General features: G+C 33.5%; 1 protein-coding gene across 1 annotated transcript; it reads left to right on the forward strand.

Annotated features, from left to right (window-relative positions):
- The first annotated feature begins 21189 nt into the window (after nucleotides 1-21189).
- c-cup (calcutta cup) lies at nucleotides 21190-22168 on the forward strand. The gene is made up of 2 exons (XM_020949037.2): nucleotides 21190-21373; nucleotides 21504-22168. The coding sequence occupies exons 1-2, from the start codon at nucleotides 21313-21315 to the stop codon at nucleotides 22067-22069; spliced, it is 627 nt and encodes a 208-aa protein (XP_020804696.2). The 5' UTR covers nucleotides 21190-21312; the 3' UTR covers nucleotides 22070-22168.
- The last annotated feature ends 3691 nt before the right edge of the window (nucleotides 22169-25859 follow it).

The raw sequence follows: 25859 nt of genomic DNA on the forward strand, positions 1-25859 counted from the left end.
AATTCATAATTAAGACAAAAATGCGTTAATTGTTATTCGGAAAGCATTCCTATGTTAGTTTTTATCACGTTAATAAATCTGCATACTCAGTTTAACATTTAAAGAGGTTCAATTTTTATCGAATTTTTGGCAATTTTAATGATGTAACCCCTTATAAAATTTCTAAAATTTGGAAAATTCTGAAAAAAAATAGATTTCGACCAGACATAGCAGGATCGACTCTCCTCTTAATGCTGCTCAAGAATATATATGATTTATAGGGTCGGAAACGACTCCTTCGCAGCGTAACTAGTTTCAGAAATAAATTAGAATACCACTTTTTTGTCAATATTTATTTGTATTATCATACCACAATTTGATCGACCAAATCTTAAAAAATTAATAATTAAGCCAAAAATGTATTTATTTTAATTCGGAAAGCTGTCCTTAATTATACTGTAGCAGGGTAATAAAACTGCATACTCGAAAATGACTTCCTTGCAGCGTTACAAGCTTCAGAAACAAATTAGAATACTACTTTTTTGTTATTATTTATTTATACTATCATACCAAAATTTAATCGACCAAAGCTTAAAAAATTCATAATTAAGACAAAAATGCGTTAATTGTTATTCGGAAAGCATTCCTATGTTAGTTTTTATCACGTTAATAAATCTGCATACTCAGTTTAACATTTAAAGAGGTTCAATTTTTATCGAATTTTTGGCAATTTTAATGATGTAACCTTATAAAATTTCTAATATTTGGAAAATTCTGAAAAAAATAGATTTCGACCAGACATAGCAGGATCGACTCTCCTCTTAATGCTGATCAAGAATATATATGATTTATAGGGTCGGAAACGACTCCTTCGCAGCGTAACTAGTTTCAGAAATAAAATAGAATACCACTTTTTTGTCAATATTTATTTGTATTATCATAAACCAATTTGATCGACCAAAGCTTAAAAAATTCACAACTAAGCCAAAAATGCGTTAATTTTAATTCGGATAGCTGTCCTGTATTATATTTTAGCGGGGTAATAAAACTGCATACTCGAAAATGACTTCCTTGCAGCGTAACAAGCTTCAGAAACAAATTAGAATACTACTTTTTTGTTATTATTTATTTATACTATCATACCAAAATTTAATCGACCAAAGCTTAAAAAATTCATAATTAAGCCAAAAATGCATTAATTTTTATTCGAAAAGCAGTTCCATATCATATTTTAGCAGGGCAATTAAACTGCATACTCGGAAATGACTTCCTTGCAGCGTTACAAGCTTCAGAAACAAATTAGAATTCTACTTTTTTGTCATTATATTTTTATATTAGAATACCACAATTTAATCGACCAAAGCTTAAAAAATTCATAACTAAGCCAAAAATGCACTAATTTTAATTCGGAATGCATTCCTATGTTAGTTTTTATCACGTTAATAAATCTGCATACTCAGTTTAACATTTAAAGAGGTTCAATTTTTATCGAATTTTTGGCAATTTTAATGATGTAACCCCTTATAAAATTTCTAAAATTTGGAAAATTCTGAAAAAAAATAGATTTCGACCAGACATAGCAGGATCGACTCTCCTCTTAATGCTGATCAAGAATATATATGATTTATAGGGTCGGAAACGACTCCTTCGCAGCGTAACTAGTTTCAGAAATAAATTAGAATACCACTTTTTTGTCAATATTTATTTGTATTATCATACTACAATTTGATCGACCAAGGCTTAAAAAATTCACAATTATGCCAAAAATGCATTTATTTTAATTCGGAAAGCAGTCCTTTATTATACTTTAGCAGGGTAATAAAACTGCATACTCGAAAATGACTTCCTTGCAGCGTTACAAGCTTCAGAAACAAAGTAGAATACTACTTTTTTGTTATTATTTATTTATATTATCATACCAAAATTTAATCGACCAAAGCTTAAAAAATTCATAACTAAGACAAAAATGCGTTAATAAATCTGCATACTTAGTTTAACATTTAAAGAGGTTCAATTTTTTCGAATTTTTGGCAATTTTAATGATGTAACCCCTTATAAAATTTCTAAAATTTGGAAAATTCTGAAAAAAATAGATTTCGACCAGACATAGCAGGATCGACTCTCCTCTTAATGCTGATCAAGAATATATATGATTTATAGGGTCGGAAACGACTCCTTCGCAGCGTAACTAGTTTCAGAAATAAATAAGGATACCACTTTTTTGTCAATATTTATTTGTATTATCATACCACAATTTGATCGACCAAGTCTTAAAAAAATCATAATTAAGCCAAAAATGCATTTATTTTAATTCGGAAAGCTGTCCTTAATTATAATTTAGCAGGGTAATAAAACTGCATACTCGAAAATGACTTCCTTGCAGCGTTACAAGCTTCAGAAACAAATTAGAATTCTACTTTTTTGTCATTATATTTTTATATTAGAATACCACAATTTAATCGACCAAGTCTTAAAAAAATCATAATTAAGCCAAAAATGCATTTATTTTAATTCGGAAAGCTGTCCTTAATTATAATTTAGCAGGGTAATAAAACTGCATACTCGAAAATGACTTCCTTGCAGCGTTACAAGCTTCAGAAACAAATTAGAATTCTACTTTTTTGTCATTATATTTTTATATTAGAATACCACAATTTAATCGACCAAAGCTTAAAAAATTCATAACTAAGCCAAAAATGCACTAATTTTAATTCGGAATGCATTCCTATGTTAGTTTTTATCACGTTAATAAATCTGCATACTCAGTTTAACATTTAAAGAGGTTCAATTTTTATCGAATTTTTGGCAATTTTAATGATGTAACCCCTTATAAAATTTCTAAAATTTGGAAAATTCTGAAAAAAATAGATTTCGACCAGACATAGCAGGATCGACTCTCCTCTTAATGCTGATCAAGAATATATATGATTTATAGGGTCGGAAACGACTCCTTCGCAGCGTAACTAGTTTCAGAAATAAATAAGGATACCACTTTTTTGTCAATATTTATTTGTATTATCATACCACAATTTGATCGACCAAAGCTTAAAAAATTCACATCTAAGCCAAAAATGCATTTATTTTAATTCAGAAAGCAGTCCTTTATTATAATTTAGCAGGGTAATAAAACTGCATACTCGAAAATGACTTCCTTGCAGCGTAACTAGTTTCAGAAATAAATAAGGATACCACTTTTTTGTCAATATTTATTTGTATTATCATACCACAATTTGATCGACCAAGTCTTAAAAAAATCATAATTAAGCCAAAAATGCATTTATTTTAATTCGGAAAGCTGTCCTTAATTATACTTTAGCAGGGTAATAAAACTGCATACTCGAAAATGACTTCCTTGCAGCGTTACAAGCTTCAGAAACAAATTAGAATACTACTTTTTTGTTATTATTTATTTATACTATCATACCACAATTTGATCGACCAAATCTTAAAAAATTCATAATTAAGCCAAAAATGCATTTATTTTAATTCGGAAAGCTGTCCTTAATTATAATTTAGCAGGGTAATAAAACTGCATACTCGAAAATGACTTCCTTGCAGCGTTACAAGCTTCAGAAACAAATTAGAATTCTACTTTTTTGTCATTATATTTTTATATTAGAATACCACAATTTAATCGACCAAAGCTTAAAAAATTCATAACTAAGCCAAAAATGCACTAATTTTAGTTCGGAATGCATTCCTATGTTAGTTTTTATCACGTTAATAAATCTGCATACTCAGTTTAACATTTAAAGAGGTTCAATTTTTATCGAATTTTTGGCAATTTTAATGATGTAACCCCTTATAAAATTTCTAAAATTTGGAAAATTCTGAAAAAAATAGATTTCGACCAGACATAGCAGGATCGACTCTCCTCTTAATGCTGATCAAGAATATATATGATTTATAGGGTCGGAAACGACTCCTTCGCAGCGTAACTAGTTTCAGAAATAAATAAGGATACCACTTTTTTGTCAATATTTATTTGTATTATCATACCACAATTTGATCGACCAAATCTTAAAAAAATCATAATTAAGCCAAAAATGCATTTATTTTAATTCGGAAAGCTGTCCTTAATTATACTTTAGCAGGGTAATAAAACTGCATGCTCGAAAATGACTTCCTTGCAGCGTTACAAGCTTCAGAAACAAATTAGAATACTACTTTTTTGTCATTATATTTTTATATTAGAATACCACAATTTAATCGACCAAAGCTTAAAAAATTCATAACTAAGCCAAAAATGCACTAATTTTAATTCGGAATGCATTCCTATGTTACTTTTTATCACGTTAATAAATCTGCATACTCAGTTTAACATTTAAAGAGGTTCAATTTTTATCAAATTTTTGACAATTTTAATGATGTAACCCCTTATAAAATTTCTAAAATTTGGAAAATTCTGAAAAAAATAGATTTCGACCAGACATAGCAGGATCGACTCTCCTCTTAATGCTGATCAAGAATATATATGATTTATAGGGTCGGAAACGACTCCTTCGCAGCGTAACTAGTTTCAGAAATAAATTAGAATACCACTTTTTTGTTATTATTTATTTATACTATCATACCAAAATTTAATCGACCAAAGCTTAAAAAATTCATAATTAAGACAAAAATGCGTTAATTGTTATTCGGAAAGCAGTCCTTTATTATACTTTAGTAGGGTAATAAAACTCCATACTCGAAAATGACTTCCTTGCAGAGTTACAAGCTTCAGAAACAAATTAGAATACTACTTTTTTGTCATTATATTTTTATATTAGAATACCACAATTTAATCAACCAAAGCTTAAAAAATTCATAACTAAGCCTAAAATGCACTAATTTTAATTCGGAATGCATTCCTATGTTAGTTTTTATCACGTTAATAAATCTGCATACTCAGTTTAACATTTAAAGAGGTTCAATTTTTATCGAATTTTTGGCAATTTTAATTATAATTATAAAATTTCTAAAATTTGGAAAATTCTGAAAAGAATAGATTTCGACCAGACATAGCAGGATCGACTCTCCTCTTAATGCTGATCAAGAATATATATGATTTATAGGGTCGGAAACGACTCCTTCGCAGCGTAACTAGTTTCAGAAATAAATTAGAATACCACTTTGTTGTTATTATTTATTTATACTATCATAACAAAAATTAAACCACCAAAGCTTAAAAAATTCATAATTAAGACAAAAATGCGTTAATTGTTATTCAGAAAGCAGTCCTTTATTATACTTTAGTAGGGTAATAAAACTGAATACTCGAAAATGGCTTCCTTGCAGCGTTACAAGCTTCAGAAACAAATTAGAATACTACTTTTTTGTCATTATATTTTTATATTAGAATACCACAATTTAATCAACCAAAGCTTAAAAAATTCATAACTAAGCCTAAAATGCACTAATTTTACCACTTTTTTGTCAATATTTATTTGTATTATCATACCACAATTTGATCGACCAAATCTTAAAAAATTCATAATTAAGCCAAAAATGCATTTATTTTAATTCGGAAAGCTGTCCTTAATTATAATTTAGCAGGGTAATAAAACTGCATACTCGAAAATGACTTCCTTGCAGCGTTACAAGCTTCAGAAACAAATTAGAATTCTACTTTTTTGTCATTATATTTTTATATTAGAATACCACAATTTAATCGACCAAAGCTTAAAAAATTCATAACTAAGCCAAAAATGCACTAATTTTAGTTCGGAATGCATTCCTATGTTAGTTTTTATCACGTTAATAAATCTGCATACTCAGTTTAACATTTAAAGAGGTTCAATTTTTATCGAATTTTTGGCAATTTTAATGATGTAACCCCTTATAAAATTTCTAAAATTTGGAAAATTCTGAAAAGAATAGATTTCGACCAGACATAGCAGGATCGACTCTCCTCTTAATGCTGATCAAGAATATATATGATTTATAGCGTCGGAAACGACTCCTTCGCAGCGTAACTAGTTTCAGAAATAAATACGGATACCACTTTTTTGTCAATATTTATTTGTATTATCATACCACAATTTGATCGACCAAAGCTTAAAAAATTCACAACTAAGCCAAAAATGCATTTATTTTAATTCGGAAAGCTGTCCTTAATTATACTTTAGCAGGGTAATAAAACTGCATACTCGAAAATGACTTCCTTGCTGCGTTACAAGCTTCAGAAACAAATTAGAATACTACTTTTTTGTTATTATTTATTTATACTATCATACCACAATTTGATCGACCAAATCTTAAAAAATTCATAATTCAGCCAAAAATGCATTTATTTTAATTCGGAAAGCTGTCCTTAATTATAATTTAGCAGGGTAATAAAACTGCATGCTCGAAAATGACTTCCTTGCAGCGTTACAAGCTTCAGAAACAAATTAGAATACTACTTTTTTGTTATTATTTATTTATACTATCATACCACAATTTAATCGACCAAAGCTTAAATAATTCATAACTAAGCCAAAAATGCACTAATTTTAATTCGGAATGCATTCCTATGTTAGTTTTTATCACGTTAATAAATCTGCATACTCAGTTTAACATTTAAAGAGGTTCAATTTTTATCGAATTTTTGGCAATTTTAATGATGTAACCCCTTATAAAATTTCTAAAATTTGGAAAATTCTGAAAAAAATAGATTTCGACCAGACATAGCAGGATCGACTCTCCTCTTAATGCTGATCAAGAATATATATGATTTATAGGGTCGGAAACGACTCCTTCGCAGCGTAACTAGTTTCAGAAATAAATTAGAATACCACTTTTTTGTCAATATTTATTTGTATTATCATACCACAATTTGATCGACCAAAGCTTAAAAAATTCACAACTAAGCCAAAAATGCACTTATTTTAATTCGGAAAGCTGTCCTTAATTATACTTTAGCAGGGTAATAAAACTGCATACTCGAAAATGACTTCCTTGCAGCGTTACAAGCTTCAGAAACAAATTAGAATACTACTTTTTTGTTATTATTTATTTATACTATCATACCACAATTTGATCGACCAAATCTTATAAAATTCATAATTAAGCCAAAAATGCATTTATTTTAATTCGGAAAGCTGTCCTTAATTATAATTTAGCAGGGTAATAAAACTGCATACTCGAAAATGACTTCCTTGCAGCGTTACAAGCTTCAGAAACAAATTAGAATTCTACTTTTTTGTCATTATATTTTTATATTAGAATACCACAATTTAATCGACCAAAGCTTAAAAAATTCATAACTAAGCCAAAAATGCACTAATTTTAGTTCGGAATGCATTCCTATGTTAGTTTTTATCACGTTAATAAATCTGCATACTCAGTTTAACATTTAAAGAGGTTCAATTTTTATCGAATTTTTGGCAATTTTAATGATGTAACCCCTTATAAAATTTCTAAAATTTGGAAAATTCTGAAAAAAATAGATTTCGACCAGACATAGCAGGATCGACTCTCCTCTTAATGCTAATCAAGAATATATATGATTTATAGGGTCGGAAACGACTCCTTCGCAGCGTAACTAGTTTCAGAAATAAATTAGAATACCACTTTTTTGTTATTATTTATTTATACTATCATACCATCTTTCCAAGTGCCATCATATCATCTTTCCAAGTGAACGGACGTGTTTTTTTCTTGCGCTCTCGTTTTGTGTTAAAGTTTCAATCTAACCACCGGGGTTAACTTAAATTTTCTAATTTGTGTTTATAACTTCCCGTTCACTTCGCGTGTGCATGCAGCTATCCTAATTTTGTGTATATAATTGGTTTTATTCTCCAATTTAGTTGTGCTGCTAGTGCTAGCTTTTGCATATTTTGAATTCCTTTTTGTGCCTTCTTCGTTTAGCTTTTGTTTGCGCCGTCGCAACAGCTAAACGTTTCATCTATTTATCTCCCACGCTCTCCAACTCTCTCGCTTAAGTTGTGCCGCTGCACTTCTTATCTTATCTAATCTATTACGCTCTCCCGCTTTCTCGCTCTCGCTTCTTTCTTCATAACTCTGTTGTTCTTTTTTTTTCAATTGAAAGTACAGTGGTAAGTCGCTATAATGTCCTCAAACATTGTCTGTTCTGTTAAAACCTGCAAAAAGGCAATTGCTGCAGGTGACCTTACAATCGGCTGCTGGCTGTGCGACAACGTCATGCACGCCAAGTGTATTGGAGTTGCAGCTCGGACGGTGGACGATGTAAGGAAAAACATCGGCCTGCGTTACTGCTGTGAGGCCTGTCGCGATGTAGAAAGGGAAATGACGTCTTTCATGCGGCAAACCAAAAGCGGTTTTAAGGGCATTTTAACGAGTTTTCGTAAAACTCTTAATATGTTCTTGGCGCTGGACACCCAATTTAATAGCCTTACGCTATTAAATGAGTCTCCTAGGCGCAAAAAAACTGCTATTGGTGGGCAGCATGTAGACGGACCCCAACTACCCGCAACAGGCTCTCAGCAGCAGCCTCCCTCGGCACAGCCCTCGACCTCAGCATTAATTCCAAGAGTGCTGAGATCGAGCGCTAGGAAAGATTCGGTATCCGAATGTGCAGCGGGAGTGTCCGTACCGCCGGTGATTTCTGTTTTATCCCCTGGGGGGTCGCAAATATTGACCCCTCAAAGTCCCGTGCACACACCATTATCTACCCAGGGTGTTAGGCCCGGAATACCGGCCGACAATGGCACGGCAGATAACCAATCTGCCTTGCCAAAAGCCCTTATAGCTGTTCCACCAACGAGACATATTTTTGTCTCGCGGCTCTCCCCTGATCAAACATCGGAAGATGTTCTCGCCTTTATACAAGGCAAAACCAGAGCCGAAAAAATTAAGATAAAGGTGGAAAAGTTTAAATTTTCTTACGCAAGGGACATTTCATCTTTCAAGATAAATGTCCCTAACGAGCTCTTTAACACTATTTGCTCTCCCAACTTCTGGCCAGAGTACATAGTTGTTAAGGAGTTCGAGGCGAAGAAAAAGAAAAAGCGGCCTGTAGGAATAACTCTTCCCAGGCCTGATGTTACCACTGCGCCTTCTACATCTTCCAATCCCGACCCAAAAAACTAACCTACTCCTTAGGTATTTCCTATCAGAATGCAAGAGGCTTACGTAGTAAGCTTCCTAACTTGTATTCTGATAGCCTTTCGTTTGCATCTCAGGTTATTGTGCTCACAGAAACCTGGTTAAAGCCGGAGATTCTGAGCTCCGAAGTTTTTCCAGCTGTGTTCACGGTATATCGGCTAGATCGCCCTATCAGACGCGGGGGTGGAGTTCTTATAGCGGTGGACTCCTCACTCACGTCAGAATTATTAACCTTCGAGGAATGCAACGATGTTGAATTCCTCTGTGTGAAGCTATCTATCAAAGGTAGCTCAATTTTTATTACCTGTTCCTACATACCTCCACTGTCGGAACTTCCTATTTATTGGAATCACCTTTCCGCTATTCAGATGGTTTCCAGTAGACTTTTGGATAGAGACCAGTTGGTAGTTCTTGGAGATTTTAATATCCCTGGTGCTATTTGGTGCTCGAATAATTCCACCAATACTCTCAATACACCTACACAACATGACTTTATCGCTGGCTTGTTTGACATTTCGCTGTCTCAAGTCAACCATGTTCGAAATTCCTTACAGCGCTTGCTCGATCTTTGCTTCGTCTCTGATCCTGCGAGAGTCAGTTTAGCAAGGGTGGCGCCTCTGACGCAACCCGAAGATCCTTATCATCCAACTTTCGATGTGACTCTTGATATTGGGTGTGACGTACAGCATATTTCTGACCGTCCAGCCAATAAAGTCCTATGTTTTCGCAAAACGGACTTTGAACGGCTGAATAATTTTATAAACGAGTTCAATTGGTCCGATCTATACATGTGCACTGACATGGCAGTTGCCGTTGATATTTTTTACAGTGCCATGAATTCATTTTTTACTGAATGTGTTCCGTTATATTATCCGCCAAGCTCGAATAAACCGCCGTGGTTTACTAAAGAGTTGAGCCGACTTAAAAATAAAAAATCTAGACTGTATGCTAAATTTAAAATCACCGGTTCTCAATCTGCCCTTTCATTTTATTTATCAGCTCGGTCAAACTTTTCCGTGCTGAACGCGCAGTGTTACAAAAACTATTTAACTCGTTGTAGGGCCCAGTTCTCACAGGACCCAAAACAGTTTTATAATTTCGTTAACACTAAACGTAAACCTAAAACAAATCCTTCCTCGCTTTCATTTGAAAATACTACCGCAAATAATGATCAGGCAATAGCCGATCTATTTTCGCAGTTTTTTCAAACAACCTATTCTAGCTCTTCGTATATATACCAGACTTATTCCTACGACATACCCAAATCGAACTTAATTTTCTGTCCTAGCCTAAACGAAAGCTCTCTCCTTTTAGATCTTCATCGTGTCAAGCCAGTTTATTCGCCAGGTCCCGACGGAATTCCTGGCTGTGTGCTCAGGTATTGTGCCGACGCCCTGTGCTATCCCCTTCTGAAATTGTTTACCTTGTCCTTAGCAACCTCCCACTTTCCCATTATTTGGAAGGAATCGTTTATTATTCCTCTCCACAAAAAAGGTAGCAAATTGGATGCCAGCAATTATAGAGGAATCTCTAAGTTGTCGGCCATCCCAAAATTATTTGAAAATATTATCACCCCTCATTTACAGCACCTTTGTAGATCGGTTATTTCTCCATGTCAACATGGTTTTATTAAGCGAAGATCAACAACAACAAATCTTTTGGAGCTCTCTTCCTATATTATAAAGGGCTTCCATAATAATTGTCAGACAGATGTAATCTATACTGATTTCAGTAAAGCATTTGACTCTGTTAATCATTCTCTCCTCGTTAGAAAACTCGATTCAATGGGTTTTCCAAGTGATCTTCTTAATTGGATCTCTAGTTATTTGAATGGCAGGACGCAAAAGGTCCTCTTTAAGAATAATTTATCCAATATTCTAAGGGTTACATCTGGTGTCCCGCAAGGAAGCCATTTGGGACCCTTATTGTTTACATTGTTCATAAATGACCTGCCCAAAGTCTTGACTAACTCCAGAGTACTTATGTACGCGGATGACGTCAAGCTTTGCGTGCAATACAATGACGTTGCCTGCCAGTCGGATTTACAAACAGATCTTAATAATTTTCAAACTTGGTGCCGTGTAAACTTATTAAACTTAAATGGCTCGAAATGCAAGCTAATGACATTCTCTCGTGTCGCTCCTAAGCTTGCTACTTACACGCTGAACGACTGCTCTTTGGAAAGAATTAATACAGTTGACGATTTGGGCGTCCGCTTGGACCCAAAACTTGACTTTATTGATCATATTTCGTCTATGGTGAATAGGGCCAGGGGTGTGCTTGGATTTATTAAACGGTGGTCGAAGGAATTCAATGACCCCTATGTTACTAAATCCTTATATACTTCCTTAGTTCGTCCTATCCTAGAATATGGATGCTGCGTTTGGAGCCCTCAGTACGGCGTCCATAGTAAACGCATTGAGTCGGTTCAAAAGAACTTTTTACTTTTCGCTCTACGCGGTTTAAATTGGGATGCAAACCAAAGATTACCTTCCTACTCTAGTAGACTCCTATTAATAAACTTGCCGTCCTTAGCCAATCGTAGAACGATGTTAGGGATAACCTTTATTTTTAACCTTGTCCATGGTGATGTGGAAAGTGCTGACTTGTTGGGTCAGCTTAATTTCCATGTACCATGTAGAACCACTAGATCCTATATCCCATTAGTGTTGCGCCACTGTAGGACCTCCTTTGAACTGCATGAACCTTTTAGAGTGTTATGTGCAAATTATAATGATTTGTACACACTAATCTCTAACGTAGATTCCCTTCCCAAATTAAAATCTTTGATATTAACATACTTAGTAAGCATGCAAGCTAACAATCTGGCAGCACGCCGGTAGTCAATTTTCCTCGTATTCTGTCCTATATTTTCCATCGCGCCTACTAACACCTAACCCAAACAGGCACGTGCCTGGTGTCATACGGGCCACTTGTATGTACTGACCTTAGTGCATCAACGTCCAAGATATATACCAAAATTTAATCGACCAAAGCTTAAAAAATTCATAATTAAGACAAAAATGCGTTAATTGTTATTCGGAAAGCAGTCCTTTATTATACTTTAGTAGGGTAATAAAACTGCATACTCGAAAATGACTTCCTTGCAGCGTTACAAGCTTCAGAAACAAATTAGAATACTACTTTTTTGTCATTATATTTTTATATTAGAATACCACAATTTAATCGACCAAAGCTTAAAAAATTCATAACTAAGCCAAAAATGCACTAATTTTAGTTCGGAATGCATTCCTATGTTAGTTTTTATCACGTTAATAAATCTGCATACTCAGTTTAACATTTAAAGAGGTTCAATTTTTATCGAATTTTTGGCAATTTTAATTTCTAAAATTTGGAAAATTCTGAAAAAAATAGATTTTGACCAGACATAGCAGGATCGACTCTCCTCTTAATGCTGATCAAGAATATATATGATTTATAGGGTCGGAAACGACTCCTTCGCAGCGTAACTAGTTTCAGAAATAAATTAGAATACCACTTTTTTGTTATTATTTATTTATACTATCATACCAAAATTTAATCGACCAAAGCTTAAAAAATTCATAATTAAGACAAAAATGCGTTAATTGTTATTCGGAAAGCAGTCCTTTATTATACTTTAGTAGGGTAATAAAACTGCATACTCGAAAATGAGCTTCAGAAACAAATTAGAATACTACTTTTTTGTCATTATATTTTTATATTAGAATACCACAATTTAATCGACCAAAGCTTAAAAAATTCATAACTAAGCCAAAAATGCACTAATTTTAATTCGGAATGCACACCTATGTTAGTTTTTATCACGTTAATAAATCTGCATACTCAGTTTAACATTTAAAGAGGTTCAATTTTTATCGAATTTTTGGCAATTTTAATGATGTAACCCCTTATAAAATTTCTAAAAGTTGGAAAATTCTGAAAAAAATAGATTTCGACCAGACATAGCAGGATCGACTCTCCTCTTAATGCTGATCAAGAATATATATGATTTATAGGGTCGGAAACGACTCCTTCGCAGCGTAACTAGTTTCAGAAATAAATAAGGATACCACTTTTTTGTCAATATTTATTTGTATTATCATACCACAATTTGATCGACCAAATCTTAAAAAAATCATAATTAAGCCAAAATTGCATTTATTTTAATTCGGAAAGCTGTCCTTAATTATACTTTAGCAGGGTAATAAAACTGCATGCTCGAAAATGACTTCCTTGCAGCGTTACAAGCTTCACAAACAAATTAGAATACTACTTTTTTGTTATTATTTATTTATACTATCATACCACAATTTGATCGACCAAATCTTAAAAAATTCATAATTAAGCCAAAAATGCATTTATTTTAATTCGGAAAGCTGTCCTTAATTATACTTTAGCAGGGTAATAAAACTGCATACTCGAAAATGACTTCCTTGCAGCGTTACAAGCTTCAGAAACAAATTAGAATACTACTTTTTTGTCATTATATTTTTATATTAGAATACCACAATTTAATCGACCAAAGCTTAAAAAATTCATAACTAAGCCAAAAATGCACTAATTTTAATTCGGAATGCATTCCTATGTTAGTTTTTATCACGTTAATAAATCTGCATACTCAGTTTAACATTTAAAGAGGTTCAATTTTTATCGAATTTTTGGCAATTTTAATGGTGTAACCCCTTATAAAATTTCTAAAATTTGGAAAATTCTGAAAAGAATAGATTTCGACCAGACATAGCAGGATCGACTCTCCTCTTAATGCTGATCAAGAATATATATGATTTATAGGGTCGGAAACGACTCCTTCGCAGCGTAACTAGTTTCAGAAATAAATAAGGATACCACTTTTTTGTCAATATTTATTTGTATTATCATACCACAATTTGATCGACCAAATCTTAAAAAAATCATAATTAAGCCAAAAATGCATTTATTTTAATTCGGAAAGCTGTCCTTAATTATACTTTAGCAGGTAAATAAAACAGCGTTACAAGCTTCTGAAACAAATTAGAATACTACTTTTTTGTTATTATTTATTTATACTATCATACCAAAATTTAATCGACCAAAGCTTAAAAAATTCATAATTAAGACAAAAATGCGTTAATTGTTATTCGGAATGCATTCCTATGTTAGTTTTTATCACGTTAATAAATCTGCATACTCAGTTTAACATTTAAAGAGGTTCAATTTTTATCAAATTTTTGGCAATTTTAATGATGTAACCCCTTATAAAATTTCTAAAATTTGGAAAATTCTGAAAAAAATAGATTTCGACCAGACATAGCAGGATCGACTCTCCTCTTAATGCTGATCAAGAATATATATGATTTATAGGGTCGGAAACGACTCCTTCGCAGCGTAACTAGTTTCAGAAATAAATAAGGATACCACTTTTTTGTCAATATTTATTTGTATTATCATACCACAATTTGATCGACCAAATCTTAAAAAAATCATAATTAAGCCAAAAATGCATTTATTTTAATTCGGAAAGCTGTCCTTAATTATACTTTAGCAGGGTAATAAAACTGCATGCTCGAAAATGACTTCCTTGCAGCGTTACAAGCTTCAGAAACAAATTAGAATACTACTTTTTTGTCATTATATTTTTATATTAGAATACCACAATTTAATCGACCAAAGCTTAAAAAATTCATAACTAAGCCAAAAATGCACTAATTTTAATTCGGAATGCATTCCTATGTTAGTTTTTATCACGTTAATAAATCTGCATACTCAGTTTAACATTTAAATAGGTTCAATTTTTATCGAATTTTTGGCAATTTTAATGATGTAACCCCTTATAAAATTTCTAAAATTTGGAAAATTCTGAAAAAAATAGATTTCGACCAGACATAGCAGGATCGACTCTCCTCTTAATGCTGATCAAGAATATATATGATTTATAGGGTCGGAAACGACTCCTTCGCAGCGTAACTAGTTTCAGAAATAAATTAGAATACCACTTTTTTGTTATTATTTATTTATACTATCATACCAAAATTTAATCGACCAAAGCTTAAAAAATTCATAATTAAGACAAAAATGCGTTAATTGTTATTCGGAAAGCAGTCCTTTATTATACTTTAGTAGGGTAATAAAACTGCATACTCGAAAATGAGCTTCAGAAACAAATTAGAATACTACTTTTTTGTCATTATATTTTTATATTAGAATACCACAATTTAATCGACCAAAGCTTAAAAAATTCATAACTAAGCCAAAAATGCACTAATTTTAATTCGGAATGCATTCCTATGTTAGTTTTTATCACGTTAATAAATCTGCATACTCAGTTTAACATTTAAATAGGTTCAATTTTTATCGAATTTTTGGCAATTTTAATGATGTAACCCCTTATAAAATTTCTAAAATTTGGAAAATTCTGAAAAAAATAGATTTCGACCAGACATAGCAGGATCGACTCTCCTCTTAATGCTGATCAAGAATATATATGATTTATAGGGTCGGAAACGACTCCTTCGCAGCGTAACTAGTTTCAGAAATAAATAAGGATACCACTTTTTTGTCAATATTTATTTGTATTATCATACCACAATTTGATCGACCAAATCTTAAAAAAATCATAATTAAGCCAAAATTGCATTTATTTTAATTCGGAAAGCTGTCCTTAATTATACTTTAGCAGGGTAATAAAACTGCATGCTCGAAAATGACTTCCTTGCAGCGTTACAAGCCTCACAAACAAATTAGAATACTACTTTTTTGTTATTATTTATTTATACTATCATACCACAATTTGATCGACCAAATCTTAAAAAATTCATAATTAAGCCAAAAATGCATTTATTTTATTTCGGAAAGCTGTCCTTAATTATACTTTAGCAGGGTAATAAAACTGCATACTCGAAAATGACTTCCTTGCAGCGTTACAAGCTTCAGAAACAAATTAGAATTCTACTTTTTTGTCATTATATTTTTCTATTAGAATACCACAATTTAATCGAGCAAAGCTTATAAAATTCATAACTAAGCCAAAAATGCACTAATTTTAATTCGGAATGCATTCCTATGTTAGTTTTTATCACGTTAATAAATCTGCATACTCAGTTTAACATTTAAAGAGGTTCAATTTTTATCGAATTTTTGGCAATTTTAATGATAACCCCTTATAAAATTTCTAAAATTTGGAAAATTCTGAAAAAAATAGATTTCGACCAGACATAGCAGGATCGACTCTCCTCTTAATGCTGATCAAGAACATATATGATTTATAGGGTCGGAAACGACTCCTTCGCAGCGTAAGTAGTTTCAGAAATAAATTATAATACCACTTTTTTGTCAATATTTATTTGCATTTATTTTAATTCGGAAAGCTGTCCTTAATTATACTTTAGCAGGGTAATAAAACTGCATACCCGAAAATGACTTCCTTGCAGCGTTACAAGCTTCAGAAACAAATTAGAATTCTACTTTTTTGTCATTATATTTTTATATTAGAATACCACAATTTAATCGACCAAAGCTTAAAAAATTCATAATTAAGACAAAAATGCGTTAATTGTTATTCGGAAAGCAGTCCTTTATTATACTTTAGTAGGGTAATAAAACTGCATACTCGAAAATGACTTCCTTGCAGCGTTACAAGCTTCAGAAACAAATTAGAATTATTATATACTATCATTATTTATACTATCATACCACAATTTAATCGAGCAAAGCTTAAAAAATTCATAACTAAGCCAAAAATGCACTAATTTAAATTCGGAATGCATTCCTATATTAGTTTTTATCACGTTAATAAATCTGCATACTCAGTTTAACATTTAAGAAGGTTCAATTTTTATCGAATTTTTGGCAATTTTAATGATGTAACCCCTTATAAAATTTCTAAAATTTGGAAAATTCTGAAAAAAATAGATTTCGACCAGACATAGCAGGATCGACTCTCCTCTTAATGCTGATCAAGAACATATATGATTTATAGGGTCGGAAACGACTCCTTCGCAGCGTAACTAGTTTCAGAAATAAATTAGAATACCACTTTTTCGTCAATATTTATTTGTATTATCATACTACAATTTGATCGACCAAAGCTTAAAAAATTCACAACTAAGCCAAAAATGCATTTATTTTAATTCAGAAAGCAGTCCTTTATTACATTTGTATTATCATACCACAATTTGATCGACCAAAGCTTAAAAAATTCATAACTAAGCCAAAAATGCATTAATTTTAATTCGGAAAGCAGTCCTTTATTATACTTAAGCAGGGTAATAAAACTGCATACTCGAAAATGACTTCCTTGCAGCGTAACTAGTTTCAGAAATAAATTATGATACCACTATTTGTCAATATTTATTTGTATTATCATACCACAATTTGATCGACCAAATCTTAAAAAATTCATAATTAAGCCAAAAATGCATTTATTTTAATTCGGAAAGCTGTCCTTAATTATACTTTAGCAGGGTAATAGAACTGCATACTCGAAAATGACTTCCTTGCAGTGTTACAAGCTTCAGAAATAAATTAGAATACTACTTTTTTGTTATTATTTATTTATACTATCATACCAAAATTTTATCGACGAAAGCTTAAAAAATTCATAATTAAGCCAAAAATGCATTAATTTTTATGCGAAAAGCAGTCCCATATTGTATTTTAGCAGGGTAATTAAACTGCATACTCGGAAATGACTTCTATGCAGCGTAACTAGTTTCAGAAATAAATTAGGATACCACTTTTTTGTCAATATTTATTTGTATTATCATACCACAATTTGATCGACCAAATCTTAAAAAATTCATAATTAAGCCAAAAATGCATTTATTTTAATTCGGAAAGCTGTCCTTAATTATACTTTAGTAGGGTAATAGAACTGCATACTCGAAAATGACTTCCTTGCAGTGTTACAAGCTTCAGAAATAAATTAGAATACTACTTTTTTGTTATTCTTTATTTATACTATCGTACCACAATTTAATCGAGCAAAGCTTAAAAAATTCATAACTAAGCCAAAAGTGCATTATTTTCAATTCGAAAACCTTTCCCATGCTAGTTTTTACCAGGGCAATAAAAATACATACTCAATTTAAAATGTTCAAAAATTAAAATATTTGCTAATTTGTTACAATTTTAATAATGTTATCTTTTTTTTTTGCAAAGGTCGCAAAAATGGTCAAAAATTTTTTTCAACCAGGCATGGCTAGATCCATTCAGCTCTTTATTCTGATCAATAATATATATGGCTTATAGGGTCGGAAATAACTCCTTCACTTAGTTTTAAGCTTCTGACCATAATTATAATACCCTGCAGGGGAAGAAAATTATATTCATAATTACCAAAATTTTTAATGTAGTTTTGGATACCAATTTATAATTACTATTTTTCTTTCAGTTTAGCAGCTTAAAGGCTTACACAAAAACTTAGTGGCTCGCTCCCCAGGCAACTTTATTTGCTAAATGCTTCCATATCTCTGATATTTCCCTATCGGTACACCGCATGAAATGCATTAAAAATTTGTCAGGCATAAAAAACGTTCGCTCATTCTCTGAATTTAGTACTAAAAGTTGGACCACTTTCGATTTTCGTGTGGGCGATGCCTGGTTGAGGGGTTGTAAAAAAATTGGCATCAAGCTTTATTGGCCCAGTTTTGGCATGCTTTTTTTATGGTCTATTTTCCACGACTTTTTTTTTTGTATATCCCTTTTTTTTTGTTGCGGCTGGCGCCGGCTGCACCTTGACACTTTTGCAATTGTCGCATGAAAATATTTTTTCAGCCGTTGTTATTCTTGCTCAATTTGTTTTTGTGTGCGCCCCCATTGTTTGTGCTGGTTGTTGTTCGGATTTTTTTTTTTTTTTTTTTTGTATTTCCGTTTTTCCCACAATTTTTCTTTACTCGTTTTGTGCACTTTTTTATTTATGGTTTAGTGCAGCAAAATATTTCAGCATCAAGCGGCAAACCAAAGTGCAGAGTGTGAGGGCGGGAATTGGGGCCAAAAACTATGTGGGAGCCATTTTAGTTTTTCGTTTTTTCCTTTGACTCTTCAGTCGAATGAATAAATCATTGACACCGAGGGGAATAGTTTTCGGGGGTTTTTGGGTTTGGTAAATGGGAGTGAGACTTCTCTGGTAATGTTTGATAATATTTTATAGGAATGTTTGTACTCGTTTTGGCTTTGCATAAATGCCACCCGAGTGGCAAAGCCAAATAGAACTAGAATAGTACTAAGAGAAGTAGTACAAGTTGTTGAGTAAATACTTTGGCCAAGAAATGGGGGTTTTGGTCTAAAGAAAGATAAATAAAAGCAATCAAACTAAGGCCAGGACACACTTTAATAATGAATATCTTAAACATTACACATCTCTTTAAATTTGTATGTATTAAAATCTTGAGAAATTGCTTCCGACATTTTGCTTTCCATTTTGGAAAAGGCTCAAGGACTGAAACCCTTCTTAAATTGTCAATTTCTGTTCTGTTTCTTCCCTATTTTCCAAGTCTATCCCATTAGTAAAGTCCTAACCCCATTCAAAGGCCTGCAGCAAAGTAAACTAAGCAAATCTGCTGGCAATTTAATCCTTTTGAAATTTGCTTTAATTAACTCGAATAATAAGCAGCATCCGCACACTTTTTACCTCCTTCCCACATTTTCTTGCCCCTTTTTATGCTGTTTGTGGGCTTATGAGCTTTGGCACTTTGTGGTTGAAATTTCGTGAGTTTTCTTTTTTCCTCTCTCTCTTTTTTTGGCAGTCGGATTTCCGACATTTGCCAAAGCAAATTTCAGCAGAGCGGGACTAATAAGCCAAACAAGAGACAGTCCAGAGCGGGGGTGGAAGTTTTCCGAGGACTGCAGACAAAGTTAATACGACACAGCAGTTGGTGGCCAATTGAAAAGTTTATTAATAACCAGCAGAAACAGCAGCAGCAACCATAGGAACTTTAAAGGGATGCTTTGTTATTTATATGATTTTTTACTTTTAATTAAAAGCGAGCGGCAAGGCTGAGCGGAAGCGAGCGCGGTCTGGAAGGAAATGTAATTATATTTGAACAGCAGGCGAAATATGTTTTAATTTATTATATTAAAATAAGCGAAAACAAAACCGGAAAGGCAAAAAATAAAAACAGTCAAACACAACGGGGCAAAGGAAGCAGCGAGCCGCAAACCGAGTGCCCAAAGCAATTTAAGCCAACGTCACACGCGGCGTATGCGTAATGTGCTCACAACAAAATCAACGTTATGCAAATTTTAATGCGAGCATAAGGCGGAAAGGAAAACGCGCTACGCTTGCCAGTTTTCTCTCGATTCCCGTTACGAGTATTGCTAGGGTATTCAATGGGTATATCTGTGGAGTAATACTAGAGTTGGAGCGAAAAACATATTTATTTAAGTATCAATTATTAGTTAAAATACATATTTAAGAAAATAATGTGGCTTTAAAATGAAAAATAAATAATTATTTAATGCTAATATATTTGTTTAACTATAAGATAGGTATAATTAAATAATAATTCAACTGCATACAAGAAATATTTACTCTTCTTTTACTTATACAAAAATGTTGCCTACTTTTCAGCGCACAGTACATAAGATTCAATAAATGGTATTAAATGCTTTAACTTTATTAAATAAATAATTTGAATGATTTAAACTAAGCAAATAATCTATTTAAAGCATGCCTCGAAGGATAACTTTCCAATTTTCCAAAGAATTCACCAGGGTATTACTTAAATCCTATCCAAATCACCGCCATACTCCTTCGTCCTGCCTCTATGCCCTACAGTTGTATTTACACACACAGACACATATATATGCTCGCCAGAGCACTCTCATGGCGCGAAATTACAGTCTTGTTGTAAGCACACATAGCACAAAAAAAATTGTAATGAGCTTATTAAGTCATATTAAAGTCCAAGTACAACCAATTTGATAAAAAAAACAGCAACTGACAGCAGACAGGCGACACACTCGCACGCACACATGAGTTTGTTTTTAAGCTCCGTTTTTTACGATCGCATTTGGCATTAATGTTAATAACAAATGGCACAGACACACGACCCCATGTATGTGCAGTATGTAATTTATATGAGCGATGTAAATGAGCCTGGCAGCAGGTGGCTTAACATTTGTGGATTGTCCAATATTTTTCATTCGCTCTCCATCATGGGGTAAATTGCTCTTAACCCGGCTTAATTGAGTATGAATCAAATTGCTGCTGAATTTGCACTCAAACTCGTTTCGATAGCTGACATCAAAATTCAGGTAACCTTGGAATAATATTTCAATAATATAAATAAATATTGCACAAAAAAAATAAAGGATAATCAAAGGGAAATGTGGAAAGCACAAGTTTTGAATGCCAAAATGCAGCTGCTGGGTCACATATACATTGAAAGTGAGTTCCAGGATTGGAAAGTTTTAAAATTTAATTATATAAAATAAGACTATTAGAGCCAGGGTTCGACATTCCTTTTTTTTCTAATATTTACATATCAATTTTAATTAATTACATTAATCCTAAACAGAACTATACGCTTTGTTCCTCAAACCTTTCTTTAAAAATCCCATTGGCCAGTTGCTGATATCCTTTGGGCTGGGCTACTTTGTCACCACTAAAATATCGCAAATATATACAAAATTTTTAGGGAATTCCAGTGAATTTCAAACAAATGGTCTCAAGGCTAAGAAAGACATTCAACTTCTGCCCACAGAAAGGGAGGTTCTTCTACTTACCATGAAGCAACTGGCTGCCTTTAATGGATTGAACCCAGATCAACCAGTTTATACAGCATTAAATGGCAATATATATGATCTAAGTCCTTGTCGGGAAAAGTTCTCCAAACAAGGTCTTTTCTCCCATTTGGCAGGATGTGATGCCAATGAAGTCCTACGTACAGCATACTATGCGATGGGTGTCTGTGCAGATGATTTAATAAATCGCTGGGAACAGAGTCTTATGGCTGAATTCAATATAGTTGGTTATCTGATTGATCAGGATATGGAGAGTAATAGCGAGAGTGCGGAAATGAGGGACAAGAGTATCATAAATAACTCGATTACTAAAGATGACCTTGGCGAGCCATTAAAATAGAGTTCATTAAACTGTAATTATTTACCTTTAATGCAAACTTGTATTGATATTTTGTTGCATTGACAATTTTTATTAAATATTCACGAAAATATACAGAAATTTGTGTAAAGACAATTATTACAGGAACTTATATCCAGACTTGGGTAATTAAAACTAAATAAAGGGCAGTCTCCAGATAGGATTTCAGGCAGAAATACACTTCTCTGTAGTCATTTATCCCAAACTTTGATTAAGAACAAAACCTATTCCCTTGAGAAACACAATATTTTTGTAGGGCTCGAGTTTTCTAACAAATAGTTACCATTCTTTGTAGAATTTCGCTTTGACTGAGGGGTCAAATTAATTTTCTCTTCCTTCTTTTATCGTTTGTCCGAGCCCTTGGCATTTGGCCGAAAGTTTTTTTTCCGGCTTTGTCTTGGAATTTATTTTCTTTCCACGCCCTGACAGGAAAATATCGACAACGGCAAATGTCGATATCAACAAATTGTTTGTCGTGTTTTTCTTATGTATTTTCATACACGTTTTTTTCTTAGCTCTTGGCAGTTGGCGCTTTTCCTTCTGCGCTTTTGGCCCATCAAGATGTTGACTTTGTCAAGTTGTTTGTTTCGGGTGTTTCGGGTTTCCCATTGTGTATGTGTGTGTGTTTGTGTGTGGAAAAACTTTGCGCCCAACACGCAATTGACTGAAATTGAATTGAAAGCTGAAAGCTGAAAGCCAAGAAGTGATAAAGAGGGCGGTAAGAAATGGAGGGGAGTGGGAAAGGGAATGCCATCAGGTGCTACACAGCTAATAAAATCAAAATTACTTTTTGCCAGAGCAAAGTTTTGCACTCGACGTGCTTAAGGAATTTAAAAAAGTTGTCCAAAAATTGTTAAGCACACACTTCAAATTCAGCCAAATGTGCAAAAGGACAACACACACTCACACTTAAGTACCAAGCACAACAACAAAGACAGGTAGTGAGTGAGAGGGATAAAGTGTTATTTGAAGTGTCGAATTTGATCAAGCGAAAAGGTGACAGAAAGGCTCAAAAGTTAACAGGAACCAGGGGCCAAGAATAACAAGTGGAAAGAGATCCTTGAAAAAGGTTGAATCAGGATTAAATGGAATGGCCCAGTCCGGGAAACGGGCATTTGCATAAATTATCCAATGGCTTGACTTGTATTCCCAGAAATCTTAGTTAAAAATGAAAACAATTTAAATCAGTTTATCTGCAAATTATATATCAAATGTATATGTTTTTTGTACAATTTATTTGGAATATCGTACTGCCCCTTCTTGACCCTCTCTTAAACTCATAATTTTTGCACTTCTTTTATATTATTCTTACATCCAGTTTGGCCACGCCTCATGACTTTGCCATTTATGGTTCTCTCCCTAGAATGCCTGGTGAACTCAAAATTTATTACCATCTGGTTGTCATGTGCAAACGATGCGCAGCCCCTATTTTTCTCCTCCACCCAAAACACCCCAGTGTCATTCATTAATTTTAATGTTTTACGTGACCCATTCGAAATCGAATCGAATGACTCATTAAATGCAGAAAAGACCAAAACAACAGGAGAGGAGACGAAGGAAGGAGGACTATGGAAAGGATATGTTCGAGGTGAAAGGCAATTAACCATAAGAGCTTATGCCATCGAACGTGCCTAATTGCCAGAAAACACTACTCGAATCTGGTTTTTCGTATTTACTTAGTGTGTTAGTGTGTGTGTGTGTGGCAAACAATTAGTTTTCCAATTTGGAAACCGAAAATGTTTGCAAACAACACAAATTAAATTCGCCTGAATTGGAATTGGAGGGGGGAAAAACGAGAAGTAGCAAAAGTGGCATGGATCTAGATCCTTTTTCTTTCCGGCCAAAGTTTACTTTGCTCTTTGCCAGCCACTGCTTGCGGAGTTAATTTAATTAGTTTTCATTTATCTAAAGTACACGCTTCATTACATAATTTAACAATTCATTAGACTGAGCCGGAGCCGGAGCTGGAGCTGGAGCCGGAGTGCTGTGGTAATTGAAAAGCGCGTCACGCTCTAGTCCCTCGTATTGCCACCCGGCTCATCCTTTGATCCCTCCACCCATATACGATCCTCCTGTCGAATCCTTCTTCCACCTCCTCCTCACTTAGCAGTCTGCTTTTTATGTTCACTTTGTTATTATTGCCGCCAGACAATTGCTAATGGTCGCTGTAATTATCATTAAATGCTTCGCTTTCTTTTTTATTTCTTTTCCCCATTTCCACCATTTTCCACCTCCCTCCCCCCCCCCCCCAATCTTTTCTATTTTTTCTTTTTTTATTTTATTTTCCTTGGGAACAATGGTCCTGGCTCAACAGCTGCTGGCAACATTTTAATGTGTTTGTAAAAGGATTAAACTGCACTTGGCTCCTTAATTCGAATGCAGAGTGATTTGTGAGTGAATAAATTTAACCATTATAGTTGCAGTTTTAAGCGGCGAGCTCTGGTGAATTGTTTAGTGACTTTAGTTCAATTAAAATTAGAATAGGAACCCAGAAGAAGTAGTTAAAGTAAGCTCAGTTGTTTTTCATTTAAAGTTTTCCTCTTTAATCCAATAGCTTCACATAAGAAATCTCTTCACTGGAAAGCCTTTGTAATTACGTGATATAACACATAGATAAATCTCTTGCAGCACACATCTCTCAACTTTACTCTGTATGCAATGACATTTCTCACATTTTCCCATATTTTCGGCTGCAAAAGGCTTAAATTTGGCCAACAACTAGCATGGCGACAAGTCAAAAATGGAAATGGAATGTTTTTGGGCTATAATTTTTGCTTCCTTCTTTTTTTTTGCTGTTTTGGGTGGAAACATTTTGATGTTTTTGCCAGGACAGAATTTGATTTACAAATGGCATTCGGCTGGCGTCCATCCTCACTCAGACTTCGAGTGCTTCTTTTTTGAAATTCATAAATCCATATTACCCAAAAACGAAGCGAAACAAAGCGAAACGAAACGAAAGCTGAACCAGTTTCGACGTCATATATCAAGCTTAATTGCAATCCAGAGCTGGGGAATGCAATTTGGTAGCTAAAGAGTTGACCTAAAGGCATTGTCGGCGAATGTCTAGACTCTAGACTGGACGACCCGGGGTTTGCTAATAAATTTCTGGGAAAACTCCGGCCTCGGCCCATTAAAAGTGGCCACAGACTGGCTGTCTCGGGTGCGTTATGCGAGTACTTTATATTCAAAAGTGTGTAATTTGCAAAAATGTCGGCTCGAAAGTGTTGGTAGGGAGCACTCCCCAGGCACTGGAGAGGCAGCAGCTGTGTTCGTCACATTAACCTGATGCCACAGGGGGAAAAACAGGGGCAAAATGCTGGCCAAGTGCGCAGCAAATTACACAGGGAGAAAATTTCAAGTCTTTTGATATATCAAATATTTCATTTTCAGTCATTAGAGTACTTGTAAAAACAACAAAATACATTTTAAATACATAATTCACTTGATTTGAAAAAGGATAGGTGCCAAGAATTGAAGCTAGCTTTTTAAATGTATCATATTAATAATTTGTATTTCATTTCATTTCTAAATTACTAGTTGCATTTGATTTTCTCAGTGCATGTTGTGGAACCCTTAGGCTTACGGCTTTTTGTAGGTCGTCGACATTTTCCTCCTTGTTGTTGGCTTTGTTGTCGTCGGCAGGTCGCGGTTAATTATGTTTTTTGTATGTCCTTACGCATACCAAGAGGCAAAAAGGACGACCTCGCTGCCGTCAGGCCAATGTGTGGGTGCGAGTGTGTGTGTGTGTGTGTGTGTGTGTGTGATTATCGTC

Source organism: Drosophila serrata, unplaced genomic scaffold, assembly GCF_035046125.1.
Source record: "Drosophila serrata isolate PLE 108 unplaced genomic scaffold, ASM3504612v1 contig_249, whole genome shotgun sequence".
NCBI classification, from domain to species: Eukaryota; Metazoa; Arthropoda; class Insecta; order Diptera; family Drosophilidae; genus Drosophila; species Drosophila serrata.

Bases quoted from the DNA above. Each gene is read 5' to 3' on its own strand.
- c-cup (XM_020949037.2), top strand. From the start codon at position 21,313: ATGTGGAAAGCACAAGTTTTGAATGCCAAAATGCAGCTGCTGGGTCAC. The intron at 21,374-21,503 runs GTGAGTTCCAGG...AATCCTAAACAG, and splicing joins GGGTCACATATACATTGAAA to AACTATACGCTTTGTTCCTC.